This window comes from Gasterosteus aculeatus, chromosome 16, assembly GCF_964276395.1.
Source record: "Gasterosteus aculeatus chromosome 16, fGasAcu3.hap1.1, whole genome shotgun sequence".
NCBI classification, from domain to species: Eukaryota; Metazoa; Chordata; class Actinopteri; order Perciformes; family Gasterosteidae; genus Gasterosteus; species Gasterosteus aculeatus.
In genome coordinates this window covers 19370090-19388324 of record NC_135704.1, presented here as the reverse complement: position 1 = coordinate 19388324, position 18235 = coordinate 19370090, and the positions used below count along the sequence as shown (strand labels likewise).

The following is an 18235-nucleotide window of genomic DNA, read 5'->3' as shown; positions in this document are numbered from 1 at the left end:
CCCAATTCAAGACAAACAAAATCACCAAAACCTGCATCATGGCTCTAACATTGCTGTTGTGTAGAAGAAAATCATCAAATATTTACTCTTAAAAAGCTGGAACCATAAGCAAAGTAACTCAGTAATATATTGATATCATTTTAACTGCCGTATCGACTGGTCTTTTCTCCGTTTCACCCAGACGTGCATGTCACTTGTACCACGAGGACGACGCCACTGCGCATGCGCAGGGTTGACAGCGAACCAGCGCAGCGTTCTTCACAACAGCCAGCTGATGACAGCCAGCTAGCCAGCTAGCCGCAGCGCGACGCCGTCTTCGCGGTCCTGTTTCCGGCTACACACTCACCGTCACACTCCAGCTGAAGTCCTGCGGGAGCGACGTTACTGAGATTAGTCCACACGAGGATGGCGGTGGTACTTAGAGGCCTCGGCAGCTCTTCGTCTGTGTAGTTAGCTAGCTGGAGTTGATAGCGGTGAATAGCATCAACGCTAGCTGGCTAAGTTGCGGCGGTTCGGTACGAGCTGCCACCGGAAACCAGTCGTCAGCCATGGGAATACTATTCACGAAGCTGTGGCGGCTGTTTAACCACCAAGGTAAGGAAAGCACCGCGGTTCGTTAGCTTGAAATGGTCCAAGACATCGGAGTTAAGTGGTCACACAAGGCCCGCAGTGCATCATGGGTCTTCTCCGTTTATGTTATTATTATTATCATTATTGTTCTGTTACCCTGATGGATAAGTGTGTGTGTGTGTGTGTGTGTGTGTGTGTGTGTGTGTGTGTGTGTGTGTGTGTGTGTTTATACGTGTGTGTGTGTGTACGTGTGCAGGCGTGAAGCTTGTCGTTGGTCCTGCATTAGTTTAGATTATTGATGCTCTCCAGTAAGGCGACACCAACACTGATCCTGGATCAGTAAACAGAGAGCTGATAGCAAAAAGAACACTGGACCTTTACTACATTACATTTCTGCAACGTGAGTGATGTAACCACAGCTGCCCACTGGAGACACCACATGAACCCCGACCTCACGAGCCCAGTGGAGACGACCTCACGAACCCAGTGGAGACGACCTCACGAACCCAGTGGAGACGACCTCATGAGCCCAGTGGAGACGAGCCGGTGAATGAGTCACGTGGACCTTTGCACTGCCACCTTGCCCGTGTGATGTCAGCTCACACGCAGGTGCTCGGGATGCTCTGAAGGAGGAACGTGTTGTAGTTTTAGTCATGGGGCTCATATTGTTGAAGGTTGTCAGCGGTGAACAGAAAAAAACAATGAAACTTATATTTCCTCCAGATTGTGCAGTTGGCGAGAGAGAGTCACAGAAAGCTGCTCAAAAAACAGAAATAAACACTAACTTGGACAAATGAATCTGATGTCAGCACTTCGGTTTGAAGTGCTGACATAAAACCTAAAACCCGGACGTTGTCAGAACTCCAGTTTGGTTGCTCACCACCGACTCGAGCGGATCCCGTGTGAGCGTCCCGCAGGGGAAGGCGTGCTTCTGTCCGCACGCCGCGTCAGTCAAACATTTACTTTGGAGCGCTGCTATTCTCTCCTTTGAGTCTTTTGTGAAGCGACTCTCTTCAGATTACCGCCTGTTGGACAAAAGAAAACCAGCTGAAAACAACACGTTGAGCTGTGGGAAAACTGAGAGGACCAACGGGTCCACGCGGCCTCGTCGGTGTCCGCTGTGCGCTCCACACTGTGAACATTGGCTGTATGGACACAGAGTTGATGGATCAGGCTCTTGTCATCTCCAGGACCTGGTCCAACCCGACACCCCGACCTCTGACCTCTCCGCTCTGCATGTGATAAACTGCTTGTTCCTCCTCACTGAGAGCGAAACACTCGACTAGATCTCCACTCTCTGCTGTCCTGCTGCTAGATGGTGGAAGGAGGTCTCTGAAGACATCAGGACCACAGAGAGCCTTCACATCTTCAGACTAAAGACACTTTAGTCGCTTTGGATTAACGCGTCAGCTAAATGACATGTGATGGAATGTAAAAGATATTTCAGGCACTAAAATCCTGCCAGATTTGGACATTTTCTTCTCATGGTTGGTGGTATATTTACTTTGATTTGCATTTTAGTTTTCTTTTCCAACATTAATCAAACCAAACAATTAGAAATCTCATCTGGGCGTGGGGGGGGGTGAAGCCCGCGGCCGTCTTTCACGCTTCATGTGCGTTTGTTTGTCACTGGTTGAGCAAGAACGACGTCAGCCAGCACCTGCATGACCTTTTCAAGTCCCACAATAAACACATTTCAGCTCGCCAGGCGTCGTCCAGCTGCATAGAAGCTCCCGGCGCTGCTGAGGAGATGCTGCAGGAGCTGCAGAGCGCCGTCTTTGAGGTGCAACGCGCTGGTCTCCGTTGCAGCTTTCACTTCCTCTGCGTTGTTTCCAGGCTCAAAGCGGGCAGAGCGCTTTGTAGGTATCGAGTCAATGTGCGACACACGTTCCTCCACTGATGCAGGTGTTACTTCTGCATCGGCTCTGAGGCACGGCGGCATGCCGAGCTTTAGGACCAGCGGTAACAGCAGGCAAATTCAATGTCAATTAGTCGTCCAATTAACCAAAGCTACGCATACTCAATGACAGGAAATGATTCAACTGACTACAAAAACAGGATAAAACTATCTCAATATAATATATTCACCAAAACTAGTAAACAATAATATTTAAGAATAAATAACTGCAAATGAATCGGCACAGTTTCACTGAGGAGTCTAGAATCATTTACTAAATCTGTTTAAAGCAATCGGATTATTTGGGACCTGATTTTAAATGCGTAATAAAATGTCCCCATTTGACTCTTGGGTTGCGTTTCTTTTTCTTCCTGGAGCGCTTGTCCCACGCGATGTGTTCAATGACCGTTGGGATCTGACATTGAGGCTGTGGTGAACGTGGCGCTCTGGGGGTCACAGGGTTAAACGGTGAATTACCTCTGAGTGTCTTTGTTGCTTTTCAGAGCACAAAGTTATTATCGTGGGCCTGGACAACGCCGGCAAGACCACAATCCTCTACCAGTTGTGAGTATCCAAGTCGCTCGGTCCTTCACCCGCCGGCCCGACGAGCGCAGGACGTCACCCTGCACTGTGTGTGTGTGTGTGTGTGTGTGTGTGTGTCCGTAGCTCAATGAACGAGGTGGTGCACACCTCGCCCACCATCGGGAGCAACGTGGAGGAGATCGTGGTCAACAACACCCACTTCCTGATGTGGGACATCGGGGGCCAGGAGTCCCTGCGGTCCTCGTGGAACACGTACTACACCAACACGGAGGTAGGCGTCCGCCGTCGGTGGCTCAGCGGGCTGATCATTGAAGCTAAGAGGGAGGCGATACGGGCTCATGTCTTCCCTCGGTGACTGTCGGCCCCTTTGTTGTCTGAGCAGTTTGTCATCGTGGTGGTCGACAGCACCGACCGAGAGAGGATCTCCGTCACCAAGGAGGAGCTGTGCAGGATGCTGGCTCACGAGGTGGCACCACGTATTCACATGTTTCATTCATTACTTACCGGGTAACGGCGTCAGCAGATGACGCTCACTCACAAAAAGAGGCCAAACGAATGAATAAACTGTGTGTCAGAAAATGCTTAAATACTATTATAACATATCAGTCAGTCATAAAACCAAACTGCCTCAGATGCTGGTAAAGCTAAATGCTATGCTAGTTTAACTGACACATGTAACAGGTGGTTTATTATTACTTGACGTGAACTCAAAACACGTGAATGCACCAGTCTTTATTTTTTATGTGATGTTAAAAGCTTAACCATGTTTTTTTTATCATCCAAATCGTTTTTGGAGCTTCAGTGTCTTTATACATACAGAAAATCATCTGATACGTTGAGTATTTAAATATGCACTTTGTGTAGTGTACAAATAGTAAACAGAGGCTGTTTTTGGAGCCTGACATGTGACCTTTAGTAAAGCAGCTCACGGTGATTTTCTAAAAGCATAATTACGAGCAGCTATTTAAGGTGCTGATCATAATCCACCTTTTAGAGTTCGGACATCAATGTTGAAAACTAATCTTTCGATTCTCACAATCTGCATTTCCTCCCCCAGGACTTAAAACGGGCCGGGCTGCTGATCTTCGCTAACAAGCAGGACGTGAAGGGCTGCATGTCCGTGGCCGAGATCTCCCAGAGCCTCCAGCTGACCTCCGTCAAGGACCACCAGTGGCACATCCAGGCCTGCTGCGCCCTCACTGGGGAGGGGTGAGTTCTGCTCGCTTTGCCCCCTCCGGCCCGTGAAGCTGTAGTTTAGGGCGTCAAACGGGTCCTAGGTTATCACATGAACACATCGCGATAACACCATTCAGTTCTCCTTTTCACTGGACGGAGCCTGAACACATCCGTGTTAGCAGTTAGCTGCTAACAAACTAGCTCCTCCTCTCGATCGACACACTGATTGGTTGTTTGCTATGTCACATGTTTAGAGACTAGAAAAACATCAGTGATTCTACCAAATGTAGGAGGACAAAACTTTATTCAAACTAATAATGAACACAGAGGCCTTTGTGCCTCCGTGTAGCACAGACGCTGTCTCTATGTCACCGTTGTCCCTCCCGTCCCTCCCGTCCCTCCCCCAGGCTGTGCCAGGGCCTCGAGTGGATGATGTCCCGGCTGCGGGTGAGATGATGACCCCTTTGACCTCGCTCCTTGTGTCCGCCGCCCTCGGGGCTGGATGGGAAGACGAGCTCCGGTCCGACGGGCCCCTCCTCCTCCTCCTCCTCCTCCAACGCGGGACGCCGCTCTTCTTCTGTGATCATTTCTTCTACAAAAAGGACGTCTTGAACGGAGAGCAGGAGACAAACAAAAAAGAAAACACAACTTTTGTTGCCGGTGGCGTCTGAACAACGAGACACTTGAATTATTTAAACTGAAATCTGTGCACGTTTTCCTTTTTCAGCAAACAGGTGGACTGAGTGTGACTTTAGCCCACGTGGCCTTGCAGTATTGCCAGACAGGCTGTGGCACTTTTTATTGCCCCCCCCCCCCCCCCCATGTGTGTACAGTGCAGTATTCTACTTTTTACGGGGTGCCTAATGCAGAATGTTGGCGTGATGGCGGTGAAAGGGGGGCTGAAAACATGCAGAAAAAAGGACTTCTTCTCTTCAGAGGAATAAAGTGTGTTTCTGCTTCAGGGGAGCTGAGCGCGTCGTCAACGCCTCTTTCTTTGTGACCTTTGTGACCTTTGAGACCTTTGTGGACTGTGTCGAGTGTGAGGTCAGGGTTGTTTGGAGGTCCTGGAGGACGGAGACCAGGTTTTCAGAGGGGGGGCGCAGGACCACTTCATTATCATTTCATGCCGAGCTCATTCAAAAATATTTCATTTATTAGATAGTGTTAAAAACTGACATGTGAGAAATCAGCCCGATCAGTTTACAGGAATTCATTGTGACACATTTGTTTCTTCCCACTGGGTGTGAAGTTTCCACATGACATCATCATGGCGCTCTCTGTAGTGGAGGTTAGTTTCAGTACATTCAGTCACCAGCAGGAATCGTCACAGCTGCACAGCAACCAAAGCCTCCTTCTGTTGTCCTGACTTTGCTGCTTTATTCTTTCCTGCTGAATGTCACATCTGGACGAGTTCCTCAAGCGGTTCATTTTGTGATTTTCATAACAATAACTAACAAAACTTATAAAACGTGATTCTTTTCAATGGTTTTCCTCGAGCGGCCCGGTTCAACGTGCGCGTTGACCATTGTTGCACTTTGAGTCAAATGACTGGAGAGGAAAGAAGATGATTATTCCTGGTTTACTTCAACCAGGATGGAGATGGAGGGGAACGACCGCCACACAACAGCTTCAGTCTCCAAGAAATGTGTTTAAAGCTGCATTCTCTGTAGTGACCAGCGGGGGGCGACTCCTCTGCTCCCATAGACGTCTATGAGGAAATGACTCTACTTCTCTGTAGTGACCAGCAGGGGGCGACTCCTCTGCTCCCATAGACGTCTATGAGGAAATGACTCTACTTCTCTGTAGTGACCAGCAGGGGGCGACTCCTCTGCTCCCATAGACGTCTATGAGGAAATGACTCTACTTCTCTGTAGTGACCAGCAGGGGGCGACTCCTCTGCTCCCATAGACGTCTATGAGGAAATGACTCTACTTCTCTGTAGTGACCAGCAGGGGGCGACTCCTCTGCTCCCATAGACGTCTATGAGGAAATGACTCTACTTCTCTGTAGTGACCAGCAGGGGGCGACTCCTCTGCTCCCATAGACGTCTATGAGGAAATGACTCTACTTCTCTGTAGTGACCAGCAGGGGGCGACTCCTCTGCTCCCATAGACGTCTATAAGGAAATGACTCTACTTCTCTGTAGTGACCAGCAGGGGGCGACTCCTCTGCTCCCATAGACGTCTATGAGGAAATGACTCTACTTCTCTGTAGTGACCAGCAGGGGGCGACTCCTCTGCTCCCATAGACGTCTATAAGGAAATGACTCTACTTCTCTGTAGTGACCAGCAGGGGGCGACTCCTCTGCTCCCATAGACGTCTATGAGGAAATGACTCTACTTCTCTGTAGTGACCAGCAGGGGGCGACTCCTCTGCTCCCATAGACGTCTATGAGGAAATGACTCTACTTCTCTGTAGTGACCAGCAGGGGGCGACTCCTCTGCTCCCATAGACGTCTATGAGGAAATGACTCTACTTCTCTGTAGTGACCAGCAGGGGGCGACTCCTCTGCTCCCATAGACGTCTATGAGGAAATGACTCTACTTCTCTGTAGTGACCAGCAGGGGGCGACTCCTCTGCTCCCATAGACGTCTATGAGGAAATGACTCTACTTCTCTGTAGTGACCAGCAGGGGGCGACTCCTCTGCTCCCATAGACGTCTATGAGGAAATGACTCTACTTCTCTGTAGTGACCAGCAGGGGGCGACTCCTCTGCTCCCATAGACGTCTATGAGGAAATGACTCTACTTCTCTGTAGTGACCAGCAGGGGGCGACTCCTCTGCTCCCATAGACGTCTATGAGGAAATGACTCTACTTCTCTGTAGTGACCAGCAGGGGGCGACTCCTCTGCTCCCATAGACGTCTATGAGGAAATGACTCTACTTCTCTGTAGTGACCAGCAGGGGGCGACTCCTCTGCTCCCATAGACGTCTATGAGGAAATGACTCTACTTCTCTGTAGTGACCAGCAGGGGGCGACTCCTCTGCTCCCATAGACGTCTATAAGGAAATGACTCTACTTCTCTGTAGTGACCAGCAGGGGGCGACTCCTCTGCTCCCATAGACGTCTATGAGGAAATGACTCTACTTCTCTGTAGTGACCAGCAGGGGGCGACTCCTCTGCTCCCATAGACGTCTATAAGGAAATGACTCTACTTCTCTGTAGTGACCAGCAGGGGGCGACTCCTCTGCTCCCATAGACGTCTATGAGGAAATGACTCTACTTCTCTGTAGTGACCAGCAGGGGGCGACTCCTCTGCTCCCATAGACGTCTATGAGGAAATGACTCTACTTCTCTGTAGTGACCAGCAGGGGGCGACTCCTCTGCTCCCATAGACGTCTATGAGGAAATGACTCTACTTCTCTGTAGTGACCAGCAGGGGGCGACTCCTCTGCTCCCATAGACGTCTATGAGGAAATGACTGCTTCTGTGTAGTGAAGTGAACATGAGTTTATGGTCTCAGTCTCTAGTTTCATTCTGTAAATTATGGTCCATTTAGCGTCAAACAGACCGTAACAGCAGGGGATGCTTTAGGGCGGGGCTACACACTGATTGACAGGTCTCTAATAGAACATAAAGCGGGAGATGGTCACTTCCTGTTCACAGGTTGCAAAAAAAAAAAAAAAAAAAGATGACTCTGCCTATTATTCACACCTCTACTCCCCAGGTCCTTTGAAACAACCTCCTCAGCATCTGGTGTGACTCCGTATTGAATCATCGGGCTGCAGTCGTGATTCTCACTGTGATTCGTTTGTTTCCGTTAGTTTGAAGCAAACGTTTCAGGTGTCGCTGAAGCGAAGCCGTTTCACAAATACGACCTCAATCTAAGGGAGGAGACCCGGGGGTTTATCTTCAGGAAGGTGTGTCCACGGTGCCTGATCACCGTACAGTCTCCAGATGTTTGTCAGCCTCATAAACAACAACAACAACAAGCAGTCATCCTCTGCTGCGACCTCTGACCTCTCCACAGGGCCCCAGCTGGCAGCAGAGTCCACGTCCGAGGTGTCGATGCTGCAGCTGTCGCACTGTTTTATTTCTGTGTTGCAGCATCATGTAGCTCACACACACACACACACACACACACACACACACACACACACACACACTGATAGACTAAACTTTAAATGTGAGGTAATTACACAACAATTATGGTTTGTAAATGAAATCTCTCAGGGAATCTGATGAATCAGGGTTGAATCAAACTATTGTCTTCACTTGTACTTCTATGTTGTAATTTGCTTTTGCAGAATGAAGTTAAAGCACAAAAGTTCTTCAGGTTATTAAAATCACATATGGGTCTTTTATTATATTTCTGCAAATCCATTCCCAGAATACTTGTAAGTATCAATATTTAATTTGGTTTCTTGTCTTCCCTTTTCACTCTAAAATCTCTCCTCTGCCGTAACGTCTCGTCTCTGTGATCTCGTCCTTCTCTCTTCTATCATCTCGTCCATCTCCTGCTCTTCTCCCCTCCGGTCTTTAATGATCTAAATGTGATAGATTCCAAATGAGTCGCCGTGACTCATCGGTCATCCACAGGCTTTGTTTCTAACCAAAGGGTCGTTGCTGATTGGTCAGACCTCTTTTGTTTTAGGTGGCGTCTCATTGGGAATCAAACCGACAAGTGTTTTCTGTGCCTTGAACCTCCTCGTGAGATTTGGACCTGATCCCAAAGAGGAGCGATGCAGATAACTGATGACCTCATCAGATCCCCGAGGCCCTGCTGGGTCTCCTGCCCGCCTGCCTCTAAAACCTTTTTACCTTTTTATAAAACATCTATTTATCAACACAGCCTCTGATCAGGCTCGACCCTTTTTCCCTTCGCATTCCCTCCTCATAACCGTCCTGCTGATGCATTGCCCTCGACAGGTGCTCCCTCCTGACGGGATCATCGGGGTAAATTTAGGTCCTGAAACCCGAGAGCCGGCCTGCGATTGGCTGAGTCGGCCTCATGATAACCTGGGTGGACGTCCTGGCTGAGTTCTGTCGCCCGGCGTTTCTCTGGAGGGAAGCTGGAAAGACTTTGGCGAGCTTTGGAGACCGTGGAACTTTCTATAACTGGTAAGCAAACGAGAGGAGCAAAACCGCTAGAATATCCACGTTTTATACCTGCTGGGACGCCGCGCTGACCCCCCGCTGACCCCCCGCTGACCCCTGGACCTGCTCATTGGGGACGAAGAGCTCTGCTGCACATTGAAGGAATAAACCAGAACATCCTGATCTGAAAGGCCCCGGCGGAGCAGACCCCCCCCCCCCGTACTCTGGATCTATCGGACGTTCTTCTGGGGAAATCTCCACAGCTGTTTTTTTTTTTTGTTCCTTTTATTCATTCGTCTTAATTATTGTGTTATTAAATTATTGGATTTAAAGAGAGGGCAGCGAAGTGCTAAAAAAGGTACTTAGCATGGCGCCCTATATTTAACCCGCAGCCTCAGAAGGCAGTGGCCCCCCCCCAGCCGGCCGGACGCAGCGGACCAATCAGGACGCGGCATTGGCTTACATGTCAAATAGCTGAGGCTCTGCTGGCCAGCTGTCGCCAGCCTTCAGCCCCCCGAGCCGTGTTGTGGGTGACCCCCCCTCATAGAAAGGCCTTTGCTCGTCATCACTGTTAACTTTAGTTAGCTGGGTTTGGGGGGGGGGGGTCCTCAGTGGGTTCTGTTTGCTGGTATGAAACGCTCTTCTGGCTTCACATACATTTTTTTGAATCCGGGATAACTGGTCCAACGGGGGCTGTAAGGGGGGGCGGGTCTTAAAATATACATATATATATATATATATATATATATATATATGCATATAATGATGGAACTTTTAGGTTCATTCGCCGTTTAGATTATGAATAATAGATGTTGTCTGTTCTGTGCAGGGACTCTAACTCCGTCCCCAGATGACGGAAGTAGTAGAGGAGTATGAGGAGTTTGAGGAGTTTGAGGAGGAGGAGATCGTGGAGGAGGTAAGTGGAAGTTTTCTCACTTTCTTCCGTTTTTAGCTTTTCGTTGGCGTTTTTAAACCTGAATACATTTGCAGGCTAAAACCGTTTACAAAGAGAGGAATGAATCAGTAGAGTTGAGGTTTAAATGCAGGACCTGCAGGTCTAGCAGGCCCCCCCATGAGTAGCTAATTAGTGACCCCCCCCCCCTCCCACCAGTCAGCAAGTTCTTCTGGTGGATCCAGTTTCAGACGGACCCCCCTGAGACCTGGATTTAAATCCCTTAACAGACACTTAAATCCAAACTATTTCAATTCAAGATACGAGTAATTCGTTGTCTGTTGTGAATCTGAAATAAAAACCTGATAAACGGAGTCTAATTATCTACAGACAAGATTTGATTCTCACACCTGATTCATTTGCCTTTTATTGTAGCAGACCGTCAGATATCTACAGCATGTTTGACCTACAGATGCAAGTTTTAATGTCTCTAAGACAACAACAGCACTCATGCAGCATTAGTGATGTAAGACTGTGATTAAATTGACGATGTTATTTATTTATTTTGGTGATGGATTCATTCTGCGTGTGAGTCCTTGTGTCCCTGTCAGTGTCCAATGGAAGAGTGAAAGCAGAAGGCCAGCAGCTTAATCTCATATTTCCTGCTGAAATGGGGTTAAAGTTGGCCTTGTATATTTATTCATACTTAATATTGCTGATATCTTATAGGGGAGTCTGAATGATTTCATTGTCGTTTAACTCCCATATAACATATCAACTGTTTCAAAGGATTCACCATCTTTACTGCAAAGATGTGAATCGATTGGGAGGCGGAACCGATGGAGACCCATATGGACCCAAATCAATACGCTCTGATTTCACTTCCACTTTCATCTGCACTGTGGAGGAAACAGGACGGCTTCGTATCGCGTCCACAGAACGGAGAGAAACGTCGTTTTACGTCTCCGTGAGCTGCAGCATTTTATGCTGAATGAATACCAGATATTTCATGATGTTCTATTAGCTACTCTCTCAGAAACCAGAGATTTAATATCAAACTTCTGATGTCATCGAGTATAAAGTGTGTGGTCATCATCAAACAGCCAATCAGACGCGTCCATCTTGTCCCCAGGCGAGGGGACAAGATGGAATCACTCATTTCTGGGGTTAGGGACTCAAGCTCTCTATGTTTTAAATATTAAATCAAATTGTTGCACTTTTTAGTGGGTCTGAAACCAATAACACTCATTATTCACACACTTAACCAGCATTAATTACCCACAATGCAACGCTCAGTCACATGAGGTTGATCCGTGTCGCCGTGGTAACTGCTGCTTGTTGACATAAAAGTTGAGTGAAAGTACAGCTGTATATTAGTACACTCTAAAAATACTTGATTCTTTTATTATCCTTAAATAAAGTTCAGTATGTCGACACAGAATGAGCAACGACTCGTGTCCTTTAAACGCCGTTAACTCCTCCTTCATACTCGATGATGTCACACATTACGTTAGATCTTGGATTTGAGAGAGATGTCCGTGTTTGTCCTCAGGTGACTGAGGGGCGGAGCTAAGAGGTCTCATTTAGAAGTGGACATCTAGGGCGGAGACAGAGAGCTGATATGTTCTCTCCTGTCTGATGGATTCAGATATCGAAGCCTCCTGTATAAAGGGGATTGAGATGTTCTTTCTCGCAGCTCTGGTTTTATTTTAGATTTCTGGTACATTTGAAGATGTAATTTTAGTTGTAGGAGAAGGAAGTGACTGTAGAAGCTTCATGAGGAGAAGGAAGTGACTGAAGAAGCTTCATGAGGAGAAGGAAGTGACTGTAGAAGCTTCATGAGGAGAAGGAAGTGACTAGAGAAGGAAGTGACTGTAGGAGCTTCATGAAGAGAAGGAAGTGACTGTAGAAGCTTCATAAAGAGAAGGAAGTGACTGTAGAAGCTTCATGAGGAGAAGGAAGTGACTGTAGAAGCTTCATGAGGAGAAGGAAGTGACTAGAGAAGGAAGTGACTGTAGGAGCTTCATGAAGAGAAGGAAGTGACTGTAGAAGCTTCATGAGGAGAAGGAAGTGACTGTAGAAGCTTCATGAAGAGAAGGAAGTGACTGTAGAAGCTTCATGAGGAGAAGGAAGTGACTGTAGAAGCTTCATGAAGAGTAGGAAGTGACTGTAGAAGCTTCATGAGGAGAAGGAAGTGACTGTAGAAGCTTCATGAGGAGAAGGAAGTGACTGTAGAAGCTTCATGAGGAGAAGGAAGTGACTGTAGAAGCTTCATGAAGAGAAGGAAGTGACTGTAGAAGCTTCATGAAGAGAAGGAAGTGACTGTAGAAGGAAGTGACTGAAGAAGCTTCATGAGGAGAAGGAAGTGACCGTAGATGCTTCATGAGGAGAAGGAAGTGACTGTAGAAGCTTCATGAAGAGAAGGAAGTGACTGTAGAAGGAAGTGACTGAAGAAGCTTCATGAGGAGAAGGAAGTGACCGTAGATGCTTCATGAGGAGAAGGAAGTGACTGTAGAAACTTCATGAGGAGAAGGAAGTGACTGTAGAAGGAAGTGACTGTAGAAGCTTCATGAGGAGAAGGAAGTGACTGTAGAAAGAAGTGACTGTAGAAGCTTCATGAGGAGAAGGAAGTGACTGTAGATGCTTCATGTGGAGAAGGAAGTGACTGTAGAAGCTTCATGAGGAGAAGGAAGTGACTGTAGATGCTTCATGAGGAGAAGGAAGTGACTGGAGAAGGAAGTGACTGTAGGAGCTTCATGAAGAGAAGGAAGTGACTGTAGAAGCTTCATGAGGAGAAGGACGTGACTGTATAAGCTTCATGAGGAGAAGGAAGTGACTGTAGAAGCTTCATGAAGAGAAGGAAGTGACTGTAGAAGCTTCATGAAGAGAAGGAAGTGACTGTAGAAGCTTCATAAAGAGAAGGAAGTGACTGTAGAAGCTTCATGAGGAGAAGGAAGTGACTGGAGAAGGAAGTGACAGTAGAAGCTTCATGAAGAGAAGGAAGTGACTGTAGAAGCTTCATGAAGAGAAGGAAGTGACACACAAGCTGAAAGTTAGACGGGGTATTCGAGGAGCAGCATGCCCCCCCCCCCCCTCCCCCACCCTTAGATAAATGAGGGTCTTCTCCTCATTGAGTTTTACCGGGCTGGATGACGTGAACTAAAAACCAGGCCGTGTGAGAGCCTGGTGCTTATAGACCTGGTGGCTCATTTAACCAGGGATACATATATCTCTATATCTATATAGAGATATATCTGTATATCTATATAGATATACAGATATATCTCTATATCTATATAGAGATATATCTGTATATCTATATAGATATATAGATCTATAAAGGCTTAATGACAGCACATCCACCAGGAACCCTCTCTGCTCCTCGAGGACTGTTTAATGTGCAACACAGGAAGTAGTCAATGGGTAACCAGAGCTGCAGAAACATCAGCCTCAGTCTGACCAAAGTGACCCAAAGTGACCCAAAGTGACCCCATGCCGTGCTGTCCTCAGAGTGTCTCTTTATTTGTAACATGTCGAGCAGATCACAACGACGACCAAGCACGAGGGCTCTCAGGCCTTCCAGGTAAAGCCCCTCTTCCTCTCCCAAGAGACAGACCCCCCCCCGTTTGTCTGCATGTCATCTGGTTATCTGTCCGCTTAGTCCCTCCTGTGTCCTCAATGTTGGAAGGTTTGTATGTTAAGGATTCAAAATCAGCTTCTGCACGTCATTTCAAGTCATTTTTCATTGTTGTTTTGGTAACACTTTCTATGTCCGTTATCTGCTTCATGAATTCAGATAATCTGTTAATATCATTTTGTAATCATAAGAACTCATATATATATATATTTATAATCCCTCATAACTATAATCAGACTTCTCGTAGTTGTGATGCATTGCAATGTTTTTTTTAAATGCATTGAAACATGATTTTTAATTTAAATTGTTGTTATTTTCTTTAAATAATGACATACATGTTTTCAACTAAATTTTGATTTAATTTGATTAAATTATGATTCACTTCAATTAAAGCTAACAAAGACAAATGTGACATTATGTATTATAATAATTATTAGGAAAATAAAAATGAAATTTTGGAGGTTTTGGGAGGCGGAGCATCTTTGATCTAAACGTCATGTCACATATTCCTTCAGAAACATTTATCACAAAATATGAGTTAATTAAAAAACTAAATAAACCTGATCCCTGGTTGCCTGGCAACCACTTTTCAAAAGGTGTTTCATCGAGCCAGAAGTAAAGACCTTTTGAGTTGTGTTATTTTGGATGGACACTTCTCTAATAACACAATGACCGCTGTAAAAAGTCCACGCGGCTCCACTTCCTGTTGCTGCGCCTGGCGTTGCATGCGGGATGCGTCACAAGCCGCCGCTTCTTGTTTGTCCTTCAGTCGGCCGTTCGCATAGATATCGTCACGGCGCCTCGTTGTGACCCCCTCCCCCCCCCCCCCTGATGATGTCTCGCTCTGTCCTCCTCCAGGCCGGCCTGCCCAGCAGGAAGGTCAGGAAGAAGGTCAAGGTGGACACCTCCAAGTTCATGACCCCGTACCTGGCTCACAGCCAGAAGATGATGGAGCAGTACAGTCACGTGAGCGTCTCGTCTTCGCCGCATGCGACGGCTTTTTGTTCCCCGCTTCGTGGTTTGAACGACGGGCTCTTCTCCACAGAACAAATACCGCCATGCGTACGACGTGTCCAGAGGGACGCCTCCCGCCATCATCACCGACTCCCCGGAGATGATTCGCATCAGGAAGGCCCAGGAGCAGCTCAGCGAGGTACCACATGACCCACAAGCCCCGGCGTCTGGGGTTAAAGGTCGAGGGTTAGAAGGTTATTGAAGGGGAAAGGTCGCTCATTTTAATGCTGTTTGTGAAACTCAACTGGTCAGATTGAGTGTGACGTTATACAAGTGGATCACAGATTATTATTATTTATTGTTATTTTAACAGGAAAAAAGGCACTTTAATTCAGATTATCTGATTTGATTATTTTGATAAATAAATCAATTGACATTAAGATATTTTCATTTGTTTTCCTGTTTCTGTACAGGTGAACAATTTAAAAATGTTCTTATTTCATTAGGAAAACCAGATTACCAAACAAAGTGATAATAATCAATCCCTCCCTTTTTATCCCCCCGCTTGGTCTTCAGGTGAAGTACCGCATGGAGGGGAACAAGGCTCGGACCACCAGCCTGTACGACGGAGAGGCGCGTGAGGTCGCTCACGTGAAGCGCGTCTCCGAGCTGATCAGCAAGGTGAACACATGGATCCGTGTGTAGATGTAGATGTAGATGTGTATGTGTGACATGAAGAACAGAAAGGAGCTCTGGTCCCCCCCCCCCCCCCGCAGGTCCTGTACAGACAGAAGTGGGACGAGACGAAGGACCGGTACCTGCTGCCTCCCGATGCTCCCGAGCTGGTTCTGGCCGTGAAGAATGCTGCGAACTACAGCAAGGTAGAGAGCACCCGCTGCCTGAGACACAACACCTGGGGAAGCGCATGGTGAACCTGTTGTCGCCCCCCGACAGAAACTCTACACGGAGGACTGGGACGAGGAGAAGACGGCGTTCTACCCGTACAGCGACAGCCCCGAGCTGCGCCGGGTGGCCCGAGCCCAGGAGGTCCTGAGCGATGTAAGAGCACCAGGTCCTTCAAGGGACAACTCATTTAGTAACACATCAAAACAGTCTATTTTTAATTAATTAACTATTAATTATATTTGTGTTAATACTGTTTTTTTATTATTTTGATTCATATTCATTACATATTTAATTAAATTAAAAGCAAATTCCAAACCAAAGCAAATATGACAGAATCAGGAAAATAAAATAAAATACTATAATCATGTAGAGTATATTTGAATAGAAATGGAAGAGCTTTTTTAGGCTCAGTATATGTATTTGATGATTTTAGTGTTTGGGGATACAATAATATTTATTCCGAGGATTTAGCCAAACCCTTCATTCTGCAGCAGCCCTCACCAGGTATATCTGGCTTTCATTATCATCAACGAGAAGGATTGAATACCTTAAAAAACCCAGAAATAATCCGGTTTATTTATCTGTAAAAATGTAACGTCTAGCAAATGTACAAAATCATTAAGTATACATACATTGATACTGAGTTAAAAATACAATGATAACAGTATGATTTGATCACCAAAGTGATTATTCACTGCCCATCAAACAAAGGACAACATCAAATATGACTTAAATCACGTTGTTCATTCAACATCAACAAGCGCATTTTCTCCCCTTCGATATCGAGAAGTTCTTACTTTTGTTTTATCGCATGTTGGCGTCACACGGCGGCACATTAAAACGGTTCCTTCTGCTGATATAAGACTGTGTAAGACCTGTGTAACCCCCTCAGGAGAACTAAACCACCAACCACCACTGTGTGTGTGTGTGTGTGTGTTTGTGTGATGCAGATTCGTTACAAGAAGGGTCATGACCTGCGCAAGGCGAAGTACACCTCGCTGGCCGACCCCCCTGAGATGGAGCTGGCCCGGAGAGTGAGCCGCCAGCGCAGTGATGTAAGCAGAACCCGACCAATCAAACAGGCTCAGTGTGTGTGTGTGTGTGTGTGTGTGTGTGTGAGGAATCCATATCAATGATCACTGCAGATGTTCTCAGAGGCTAAAAGCTGCACTTTAGTCTCTGATTCAGTGTTTTAAATGGCAGACGCGTCTTCACCTGCGGTCACATTTATTATATGTTAAGTTCCGACTTCACACGAGGAAAAACCTCACAGGTTCCACAAGCGAGTCCACATCACAACGGTGCAGCTTATAAAGGTGTGTGGTGAAAAACATCATCAAGTTAGATAAATCCTGGCAGCTCTCAGTTCAACATAACTGGCTTTTATTTGGCCTTTATTATTATTATTATTATTTTTTCCTGCACTTTAATCGTCAACTCTTTATTTCCCGTGTTTTCAGATGTTACTGTTAATAATATGCGTACATGAGAGTAACAAAGCTTTGCTTTATTCCACATTTAAATTATGGCAAAAGTGCAGCAATCAATTAGAACATTTTGCTTCACACCTGTTGTCTAGAATAACTCCTCTGGTGCTTTCTGTCACGTATAAAACCTATAAATAAAGTCTAATTATATCTGCTGTGACATGGAACCGGGGCCAGCTGCTCTCTGACGTCACCCAGCTGCCAGTGAGAGGCCGCCATAGTTAACAGGAACATGAGATTAATAATTCATCTTAATGGATAGTTTGTCAAACTAATCTCATCGTTTCAATGTCTCTGTGCTTCAGCTTAAATACAAGGAAGATTACAACAAGAACGTGAAGGGTCAGTGGTGCGAGACGCCATACTTCGACGTGGCCACGGCCCGGGTGGCCATGGAGAACTTCAGCAGCGTAAGGAGCTACTGTCACCTGGGAGAGGCGGGGCCGAGGGGGGGAGGGGCTCCACCACATCTCACCTGTCCATCCCTTTTCAGAAAAGGTATACGCAGGACTACGAGGACAACAAAGACCAAATCTACTTCATGCAGACAGACACGCCGGTCTACGACGCCAACAAGAAGGCCCGCATCGCCGCCAGCGAGGTGAGTCATAGCCCCCCCCCCCCCCTATGGGGCACAACTTATGGTTCCTCCCTCCCCTGCGGGTACAACTTATGTCTCCTCCCTCACTTGGTGGCATGACTAATAACTCCTCCATCACCAGAGGTGAAAAAAAGACTATTCAAAAATATTCACGGAAATATTCATGAAAATATTCAAGAAATATTCAAAGCAATGATCGATTACAAAGATGATTATATGTGATGAGGGGGGAAGGAAACCTGTGTTTTCCACATATCTTGCGTTCTACAATATTGCCAGGGAAACAAAAGGAGTGATCTTCATAGGGAACCAGTGTGATGATGATTGGTGAAATAAAAAATATTCAAAAAATAATCCAAAAAATATTCACGAAAATAATCACGGAAATATTCACGGAAATATTCATGAAAATATTCAAGAAATATTCAAAGGAATGATTGAATACAAAGATTATCAAATGTGATAAGGGGGGAAGGAAACCTGTGTTTGCCACATATCTTGCGTCCTACAATATTGCCAGGAAAATAAAAGGAG

The 18235-nt window shown here is 46.4% G+C and overlaps 2 protein-coding genes across 51 annotated transcripts in view; both read left to right on the top strand.

The window, feature by feature from the left end:
• The first annotated feature begins 179 nt into the window (after positions 1-179).
• Positions 180-5157, top strand: arl5a (ADP-ribosylation factor-like 5A). Its single transcript, XM_040202004.2, has 6 exons — positions 180-594; positions 2971-3031; positions 3134-3281; positions 3393-3476; positions 4068-4219; positions 4594-5157. Exons 1-6 carry the CDS (start codon positions 549-551, stop codon positions 4640-4642), a joined length of 540 nt encoding a protein of 179 aa, XP_040057938.2. The 5' UTR covers positions 180-548; the 3' UTR covers positions 4643-5157.
• Positions 5158-9127: 3970 nt separating this feature from the next.
• neb (nebulin) overlaps positions 9128-18235 on the top strand; it is a 132622-nt gene continuing 123514 nt past the window's right edge. For 49 of the 50 annotated variants that reach the window (XM_078090973.1, XM_078090969.1, XM_078090967.1 and 46 more), the window contains exons 1-11: positions 9135-9248; positions 10054-10140; positions 13658-13699; positions 14612-14719; positions 14799-14906; positions 15284-15388; positions 15484-15588; positions 15662-15766; positions 16564-16668; positions 17406-17510; positions 17594-17701. In XM_078090973.1, coding sequence (XP_077947099.1) covers positions 10075-10140; positions 13658-13699; positions 14612-14719; positions 14799-14906; positions 15284-15388; positions 15484-15588; positions 15662-15766; positions 16564-16668; positions 17406-17510; positions 17594-17701 — 957 coding nt within the window. In that variant the 5' untranslated portion in view covers positions 9135-9248; positions 10054-10074. Of the gene's footprint in view, positions 9249-10053; positions 10141-13657; positions 13700-14611; positions 14720-14798; positions 14907-15283; positions 15389-15483; positions 15589-15661; positions 15767-16563; positions 16669-17405; positions 17511-17593; positions 17702-18235 lie in introns of all 50 variants that reach the window. The other variant, XM_078090927.1, reaches the window with a different exon arrangement.